General features: G+C 42.6%; 1 protein-coding gene across 1 annotated transcript in view; it reads left to right on the forward strand.

The window, feature by feature from the left end:
• Positions 1-8,619, forward strand: part of mical3a (microtubule associated monooxygenase, calponin and LIM domain containing 3a) — a 60,430-nt gene extending 51,811 nt beyond the window's left edge. The window contains exons 45-47 of the mRNA XM_068722792.1: positions 5,574-5,673; positions 6,316-6,389; positions 6,473-8,619. Coding sequence (XP_068578893.1) covers positions 5,574-5,673; positions 6,316-6,389; positions 6,473-6,657 — 359 coding nt within the window. The 3' untranslated portion in view covers positions 6,658-8,619. The remainder of the gene's footprint in view (positions 1-5,573; positions 5,674-6,315; positions 6,390-6,472) is intronic.
• The last annotated feature ends 977 nt before the right edge of the window (positions 8,620-9,596 follow it).

Raw genomic sequence — 9,596 nt, forward strand, 5'->3', positions numbered from 1 at the left:
ATCATGCAAACTGCAGTAGAGACAACAACATATTGCAGAGTCAGAAATCCAAGCAGCAATATAGATTCCTGTTGCATTCAAAAGAAACACTGTGCACGCGCTGGGGACAAGTGCAATTGTGTTTCAAAGGGCTGGATCCTGATTTAAAGCTTAAAGATGCTGATATTCTATATTTTCTTATTGTCAGTGAACCCCATAAAAAAAATAGAATATTGATTTTACTAGCTAGTATATTATGTGCAAATTCAAGCCGATACAGTCTATGCGTCTGTGTCATAGAGCTCAGTTGTTGTCAAAAAACTAATAAAAAACACATCAATTTTGCACAAGGGAAACACAAGCACTCTATCGTACTGCCATATACTAGTGCATCAAATGTGTATTATTCCACAGCTGAGAATACTCCCCAACAAATGCAACAGCTTTTCTGTTGTTGTAACAAAAATATCATAGTGTACGTACAAAAGACACACACACACACACACACACACACACACACACTCTCTGTAAAAGTATTAGTATTATAATAGGACCTTTCACATTTTAATCTGCTGGCATGGCTCCTATCTTCCCCTCAGAGCTGCTGAACTTCTGCCCTGTAGTCCCAGCAAATGCTCCCTTGACTTTCTCATACCTGCTCAGTTGCATAACTTCCCAATTGTGTGTGTGTGTGTGTGTGTGTGTGTGTGTGTGTGTGTGTGTGTGTGTGTGTGTGTGTGTGTGTGTGTGTGTGTGTGTGTGTGTGTGTGTGTGTGTGTGGTGTGTGCTAACAGGCAATGTTGCAACCCTTGACCCTTAGCTGCTATGGGCCAATAACACCGTGTCCACCCTGTCTGCAAGAGACGTCTCGTGGTATCTGTTGTTTTCTTGTGTAGACGGTGGCCTTGTTTAAATATGAGTACAATGCATTTTTTCCCCCACGTGTGTACGGCAAAGTCAGCCGGCTTTGTTTGCTTAATATTTATTCTGTTTCAGTGGAGTGTCCCAGCAGGAGTGGAATAAAGGTGCATTTCCAAATATTTGAGCAAGGCCTGTGCTTCCCTGTTGGTTATGTCCTGCTGGTTGTCGTCACTAATTAGACAGGAGATTGCGTGGAGTGAACAAGTGTACACAAAAGGAGTTTTCCAACATAACTGGTTGACCAGGGTTCTAACAGGGGCTTGACGTTTCTGAGCTCAAATCCAATTTTTGATTCATTCATTGAAGAATGTGTGACTACTAACAACTTCTTTGTGTCTCACTTTGAGTCTTTGCAACTGGAAGCCCTGTGTTCGTAGTGTTCTGAATGCGTTACGGAGGAAGATTCGTCTTTTGGGCTCTTCTCATTGCTCAGTTTGTACATCCTCGATCCCTGTCCTTGTCTCCTCTTCTGGCATCTTAGTCCCTCCCACTTGAGATGCGAGCGAAAGGAGGCAAGGAGTCGACATCCGTGCTTCCATGTCGTCATTTTAAAGCGACATCAATCCTACGTGTGGCACAGCTGTCCATTGCTTTGTAACGCCTCTTTTAGACGTCACAGGTGCCGAAAAGACTTCCTCAAAGGATACACCTGTGCATCCTCGCTCCAATCTGCTGAAGATGCATTTTAGGAATTGAGAAATCCTTCGAGATGATGAGCTGCGATCGATTTCCGGGTCACAGGCAAGAGGATGGAGGACAGAGGAAGCGAGGAGGCACAAATAGAGAAATGAAAGAGCAGTTTCACTTACCTTGTTTTATCACAGGTTGGGGAATTGTAGATATTTGACTGAATACTGAATTTTGCAGTAAGGTGCATAGTTGCTTTATCAGCTTGGTTGTATTTTAGCCTTGCAGGTGGCGACAAAACTAAAGCCGGGATCAACATGTTTTTACTCTGAATCTGATTTATCCTTATACTTACTCCAATCTGTCTACAATAGATTTTCTAAACTGCAGTTTTCCCAAAAGATTTGTACTTTTTCTCTGTGATGGTCCCTTTCAGTAATGATCTGGCATTTCACGCTCCTTGCTCCTGAGAACATTGTGTTTGCCTCTTATGTGTGACTATCAAAGATGTGTGACTATCAAAGATCTGCTTCCCCCAGTTATCTTCACATTTTCCCTAAATCTTCTTTATTTTGGGGGTTTATTAAGGTAGGACGCCACTATCTTTGATCACACCTTTGCGAGAAAATGAGAAATATGGGTGCATATTAGATAACTATTTGCACTTCAATAGTAGCTACACTTTAAAAGTCACCACACGAGCAACTAATTGGGCCGAATGGTCCGAACATGTTCAAGTAGTGTTTACAAGAAGCGGCTGAAACATCTTCAAAGCGGAAGCAATTCTCCGTGTCGGTGAAGGAGACGTATCTCCTGCTGATCAGTAATGGCTTCAATAATGGGATTAAATCCTGTTGTGTACTGTGATAAACGCTGGCTGGCCGTATGCGTAGGCGATTCCCATTTTGTAATCGACACAGGGAGCTGTTGCAGATTACCTAAAGAACTACCGATGAAAGATTAAACGGGGGGATTCTTTTTTTCCTTTGTCTTTTCTTGTTTCCGTTTCCTATTATTACCCCTTTTTTTCATCCCTCACACCACACAGCTGATCTCTCCCACCTCCTTTCTGTAGGTGATTTGTCTTCTCTCTGTCACAGTGCTCCTACCCTCCTTTTGATTTTCTCCTCAATTTTCTTTCTCCCTCCTCACCCTTCCGCTTCCCCCTCCATCTACGCTCTCTTTTTCTCTCTGTAATGCCTCTGCTCTCCCTCCTGCATTATTTCCACCACTCTTTCTCTCCCACCCACCCATGCGCCTGTCTACGTCACTCCCTCATGCCCCCCCCCCCCCCTGTTTTGTGGGAAGTTGAGTCCTTTGTGGGGATGCCACGACGAAGACCTCTCTCCTTCTGCCCCTGCTGTTCCCCTGAAGGTAACGTAACCCCGCCGCCTCTGCTGACGGTTGTGGCGGGTTACCATGGCAACCGTAAGGATCTCCAGAACCGGGCTACCCCGTGGAGACCCCCCCCCCCACCTCGACTGCTCCTCCTCCTCTTCCTGTCCTCCCTGTTTGTGTGTGTGATCAGGCTCAGTAGATTTCCCCGGAATGTTCCCAAAACTCAGTGAAGTATTGAGGCATTTATTTTGAGGAAACTGATTTGAAAAAAAAATCTCCAATGTCATCACAATTTTGCTCTCTGCGTCAGAATGTATGCTGTTAAAGGTATTGGCCGGTTGGTTAATTTACACTTGTTTCCCACGACAGTTATTTAATGTAGATTGTCATCTTCCCCTGACCAAATAAGGAGCTGGAAAGAACCAATATCATTCCTTTCAACTCTAACTTACAGCACCAGCATCTTGGCTCCTACAGGGTAGATGTTCAAGGCCTGAGCAGCTATTCTTTAGGTTGTGTAACCTGAACCACCTTATTACAACTAGGTGAAAACGTATTTCCTAATTGAGTTGTGATGTGTCATAGCTCTGTGATCAAAGACAAAGATGTACATATAATAGAGGTTTGGGAAAATAATTTCATTATTGTAACTATCAACAACAAAAAATATAACATCTCCAAAGTAGGAATGATTAGGCTAGTTTTGTGTCAATTGTTGGGGGGCTCTAGGCTTTGATTGGGGTGTTTTGTCAGTCAAATCTGGCAACAATTGCTGTTCAGGAGCAGGGTTTAGAGTGGCCAATTGTAGCCTCAAGTTTAACCACCAGCCTCAATGTAACCATACAAGCACAGCGTCTCAGAATAAGAAGAAAAAAAGATCTTTTCTCCACCTCTAATTCTTAGCGGCTGCATTCACACAAAGGGGAAATTACTCTGCTGTGGTGTGTCTAATCAACAGCATGTGGTCTGTTTTCTGTTTCGCTAAATTTAATTGTAAAGCTGCATAGTCCTTTGCAGTATCCGTCTTTGCCGTTATTATCCCTTGAATAAAAGTTATATATGTCATGTACTCATTACATGATTACAGCCCTGGGGGTGAGCACATGAGACGCAGCTAGCTCGCGGGCAAGTACAGTATGTGGTTCAACGAGGGAGAAACCTGCTTGGTTCATTCATTCATTCATCTTCGTTCGCTTATCCGGGATCGGGTCGCGGGGGCAACAGCTTGGTGTGATTTAAATATTCAAGTTTTACACAAAACAAGTCCTAACAAAATAATGGATCGTGTGGTGTGTTCCAGTATCTAACACCCGTCAGTGCACATTTTGCCCGAGCTTCTAATCCGTGTAAAGACACATGCTTTCGTGTTTGTGTGCGATCTGGTGTTTTGTTCCTTTTTATTGTTGTTTCTGCCTCGTACCGGACGGCTCTCCTTTGTGCTTGGAGCCTTGGGCTGAGGGGTGATGATGGTGGAACAAGTTGAAGTAGTTCAAGAGACAAAGAAGAACATCTATTTGTAGAATAGGTTTGGAAACCCACATGTTGTGTTCCTCTCCAGTGGGAGCAGCTCTTCTCGAGCTTCACCTCTCTCTGTGTCTGTTAATTAGCTAAAGGCAGCCCCCGAGACCACGGCCGTGCCATTTTTAATTTTTTTTTATGCGCCTACGTTGTTTTTCCTCTTCCCCAGCTAAGTATGTCACGCTGCATCGAGGTTTGCCTTCCGGTGCGTCATTGAAACTGCTTGGCTCCGCCTGCTGCAGTCAGATAAATGAAAAGGATGCATCTCCCCGGCAGGAGAACTTTCTAAGCGTGCCACGTAGAGCGGTCTTCTCCGCATAAAGTCGGACTGCAGGAGAAGTGTGCAGCTGTTCTGCTCTCTGACTGATTGTGATAATTATGAAAAGCGCGCAGTGCATGATGCCATTGGCGCCGAACATGCTTTACCCTGAGGCAGACTTAATAGAGGAGTGTGAACTTCACTGTTGGTCTCAATGATGAGTCACACTTGACATTATAATTGAATATGTTAAGACAGCAGAATAATTTTTTTTTTTTTTTTTTTTTTTTCTTTCACCCTCAAACCAATCAGCATGAATGGGATGTAAAAAGGATTTCTATTTTTGCTGGTGGGTCAATGTGTGGGCAGGGGAGGATGAAGAATTTCTATAGGGTCCTTGGGTTTACTTCTCTGTAATGTCTTAGCTACTGGTTGGTGTGTTTGCGTTTTCTCTTACAACCCACCCACTCTGGAGAGAAAAACAACAACAACTCTTCGGAGGAGGTAGTTGCTCCAGAAGAGCAGCTACGTCTGACACAAAGTCCAAACTGGGTGACACAAACTCTCAACCTTGCAAATACGAGTGTTGTCTGTTTATGCTTGTGTGTGCGTGCGTGTGTGTGCGCGTGTGCGCGTGTGCGTGTGTGCGTGTGTGTGTGTGTGTGTGTGTGCGTGTGTGCGTGTGCGCATTTACCTTTTAAGTTGAAACCTGTAGCTCCACTCCATCTTCTGTGCGCCATCTCTTAAGTATGGTGCGACTGACCGCGTCATTGTCGAGTCCATCCTTCCACCTCACCGTCCCCTCAGCGAGGACATCCTGGCTTGGCTGTCATTGCATTGCCCGTGTCAGTCCTTGTCTGTGTGACATCAGTGTCATCTCCCAGCCATCTGGCGTCTTAACTCCCACTCTGTGCTTCCTCCTTCCCTCCAGGCATGGGCAAGAAGGACGATCCCAAGCTAATGCAAGAGTGGTTCAAGCTGGTGCAGGAGAAAAATGCCTTGGTCCGCTATGAGTCGGAACTCATGATATTGTAAGTGCATTTCTCGACTGTTGAACTGACTTGTCAAAGGGGCTTTGCATTGACGGGTAGCAGAGCTTAGCTGTGTGTTCTTGGTGGCTATGCCAACTGTTCTGAACTAAGCTGTACATTCATCCCATTCATGTTAAGGGTTCACCAAAGTCCGGAGCATTGATTCCTGGGATCATGATTGTCTGCAAAGCAATGAACTTACCAATTAACAATAGTGTCATCCTTAAAAATGCAATGCAAGAAATAAATTGCATGATGACGATATAATGTTCCATCATTTTAAGTACAAGGCAATTATAACAGACTATACAGAAGGTAATATACTGGCTTTCTTATTTTTACGATTGCTATTACATCGTGAGTTTAAAAAGGTTGTAGCCCTAATGAAGTCATCATCATTTTTCATCTTGATATGTCATCATATTTGCAATCCACTAGAGAAACAACGTTATTACTCGCTGACAAGTGATTAAATCATCCAGCGTTATCTCACGATCGATTACTAAAAGCTTTTAGATTATATAATCATCTTTTTTTAAAACAACAAATAATAAAAAAGATCCTGCCAAGATAATGTTGAAAGCTATGATTCCCCGGTGAGACGTTGAGCTCGCTCATCTTTTTTTCTTTTCCGTCCCCAAGTGCCAGAGAGTTGGAGCTGGAGGACCGACAGAGCCGACTGCAGCAGGAACTCAGGGAGCGAATGGCTGTGGAAGGTGAATGCACTGTAGCTGTGAATATTTAGACCTGTATACAATCTGCTCCCTCTTTTTAACCCCCCCCCCCGTGCGTCTCTCAGACAACCTGAAGACAGAGAAGGAGCTCAGTCAAGAGAAGCAGATCCTGAATGAGATGTTGGAGGTGGTGGAGCAGCGCGATGCCCTGGTGGCCCTCCTGGATGAGCAGAGGCTCCGGGAGAAGGAGGAGGACAAGGACCTGGAGGGCGTTATGCTCTCCAAAGGCTTCAATCTCAACTGGGTTTAAGAGGAGTGAGATAATTGCTCATCAAAAAAAAAAAAGTTGGCTCGGGATCGGTGTTCAATGGTCACCTTTGATCAGAATGGTCTGCTGAACACCCGCAGCAGTGAATGTGTAAAGATTCCCCCAACACACACACACACACACACACTCTCAAACACTACGACTGCCTCTGGCATTGACGCAGTCCGCAACGTTTACACAAAGCAGTCCCAGTTAATCACTTTGCAGTTTTGCTTTCCCTCCCTGGAGAGGCGAGTACATTCACAGCTTTATCATCCCAGCCTTGAAGTGGATCCTCTCAAATGGAGAGAGAGGGGGGAGAGAGAGAGAGGGAGAAATTTTAAAGACTTGTTCCATTCTCGATTATCTAAAGGGAAGAATGCAGTCAGGTCCTGCTGATGTAAAGGAATTGTAAAGAATTGTGTTTTTGTGTATAGTTGTGTAGAACAAGTCACATTTTTCGGCGGTTGAGGGTTCTCTCTTTTCCGAAAAAGGACTGCTACAGAGGTGTGTTTAAATGCTGGAGGGATGTCTCCAGTCTCTCAGATTACCCGTCTCAGTCCGACTGTTGGACGAACATCCTCTGCTGAAGCTGCCTTTCGATCCAGAGACAAACTGACTTCTGCATCCTTATCAACCATAAAGACAACATAAAAGGCTCTTTCCCCCCCCCCCTCACGGATTGACTTAGTGAGTCAACACTAAAAATATGGCCATGGTTTTTCTGTGTATTTATTACCGTTGTTTGCTTTTAACAGATACACATTTTTGTTTTGTTTTGCATTCACAGGAGAGTGCCCACAATCTCATTATCCTGCACTTGTGCATGATTTAGATGCACCCATAAGCCATTGCATGTCAGGAATGAAGGCTGCAGGCTCATAGAATACCTTTACCTTGTCTTGTATAGCTAGGACATAGAATACAGACTTATGCTCTATATGAACACTTCAGCATTTCACATGACTCGATAATGATGGGCCTCTCCTTGACATGCTGTTCACTGTATATCACACCGACTGTTAACGTTTACAATTACTTGTCCATAGTCGAGATTGGATGTTTATGATTCCTACAATGGTAAGCCGTTGAATGGATTTATCTTTGAAGGAACTGTGTCCTCAAGTTTAGATGCGTTTTGTACCGTGTGCGTCAACGTCGGGATATCATTAATGAAGCCGATTTCACTGTTGATGGGAGATTAGCATAGATCACAGTACTCATTTTGTGCCACCTGACTGTCTCTGTTGGTAGATGTGCTGCAGTATCTGAGGAGTTCACCACAAGGACTTTCACACTACACACCACTTTCATCATTATATGGCAGTGTTTATACGTTACCCTTGAACAAGATGCCTTTTTGATTTTCATTCTCTATAGTAAAGTTATGTTTTATTTTTCTGAGTTGACTTGTTTTTGAGGTAGTCACATATGTGTATCCCACTGGAACTCAAGATTTTTACTTGTCTTTTATTTTTCAAACACTTTTATACAGCAGGTCCCCCAACAAACAAACAAACAAACAGATGATTTTAAATGGGGCCGCTGAAGAAATGCAAAGTGCTTCATGAGCAACTGGCATCAAACAGGAACATTATGGTTTATCTGGTGGTTAGTCAAATCTAATAGCCTTTTTGACAACTGTAAAAATCCAGGTGGTCACTGTTTTACAGCACAGACACACTAGAGGCTATATTTATGACTTGGTATGACATGTGAATAAAAAAAAAAAGTGATATAATTTTAAGGGTTGTTGCTTTAGATGATGTGTGACAAGTTTGACATGATTGTATTGATATTTATTAACATGTGTGCAAACTGTATTATATGTAAAGAAAATGAATCCTAATTTTTAAACTGTTCTGTTGACTCATGACTTGTAATGTAAGTGCTTCATGTAGCTAAATGCATAGGGGTGTTGGATGTATGCTGAAAATGGCAATAAAACAATGCAGTTCTTTTAAATGTCGGTCTGAAGTCTCACTTTTTAATGCATTATGGTTCGGCTAAAAATCTGAGAACATGAGATACTGTAACAATGAGATTAACTGTAAACCCAAATATATATATATATATATAAAAGTTGATTAAGTAACGCAGTCACTGAGTCAGCAGGGATTTTGAAACATTTTTACATTTAGGTAGCATTTATAATTGTTTTTCCACCGTAGAAACGGCAGTAGAAATAACAAACAGCTAGACACACAAGAAAAAACACACATAATCAAAACATATAAATACAGGAGTAAAAAATGGGAACACGTGGGGTGAAGAAAGTGACTATATTAATATATTAGTAAAAAGGGACAGGCATGTTTTGAGTACCAGGTAAACTAACATATGTTTAAAATCAGTGGAATACCTCTTCAACATTGAAAAGGCTATGTACCAATCAATGGGAAAGGAATTAAAAAAATGAAATAAGGAGCAAAATAACATATTCAGAGCATACATAGCAGCAAACGACTATTTGCAATGCAAATATACAGTTGAGTAATATCTACCTGAGCAGAGAATGAAGTTACTCTCCCTGTGTGTGTGTGTGTGTGTGTGTGTGTGTGTGTGTGTGTGTGTGTGTGTGTGTGTGTGTTAATTCACTCAGGTAAACACTGTTAGCTCTGTCTGCAGGTTTGCCTGTTATTTAAATTTATGTAAATATTGTTATGTTGGCTGTTGTTAGCACCGTTAGCCGCCAGCTCAGGCAATCCCTGTTGAGAGCCATTTAGAGGCGATCAGAATGCTCCCTATCTCCTACCTTGCACCCTTTAACAACTCCTCACTACTATTAACAAAATGCACACGTTAAACCGTGTATAATTGAGATACCTGTTGAATTACTTCTATACAATTTTTTTTTTACACGTTTGATCCATGCTGTTATTTTGAAAGGAATTGCCACTAAAACTGACTTCCGGTGATGTTTCGTTAAAGTTACCAGAGGC

This window comes from Cebidichthys violaceus, unplaced genomic scaffold (assembly GCF_023349555.1).
Source record: "Cebidichthys violaceus isolate CVI_PGR_0920_01 unplaced genomic scaffold, fCebVio1.0.p SCAF_3, whole genome shotgun sequence".
NCBI lineage: Eukaryota > Metazoa > Chordata > Actinopteri > Perciformes > Stichaeidae > Cebidichthys > Cebidichthys violaceus.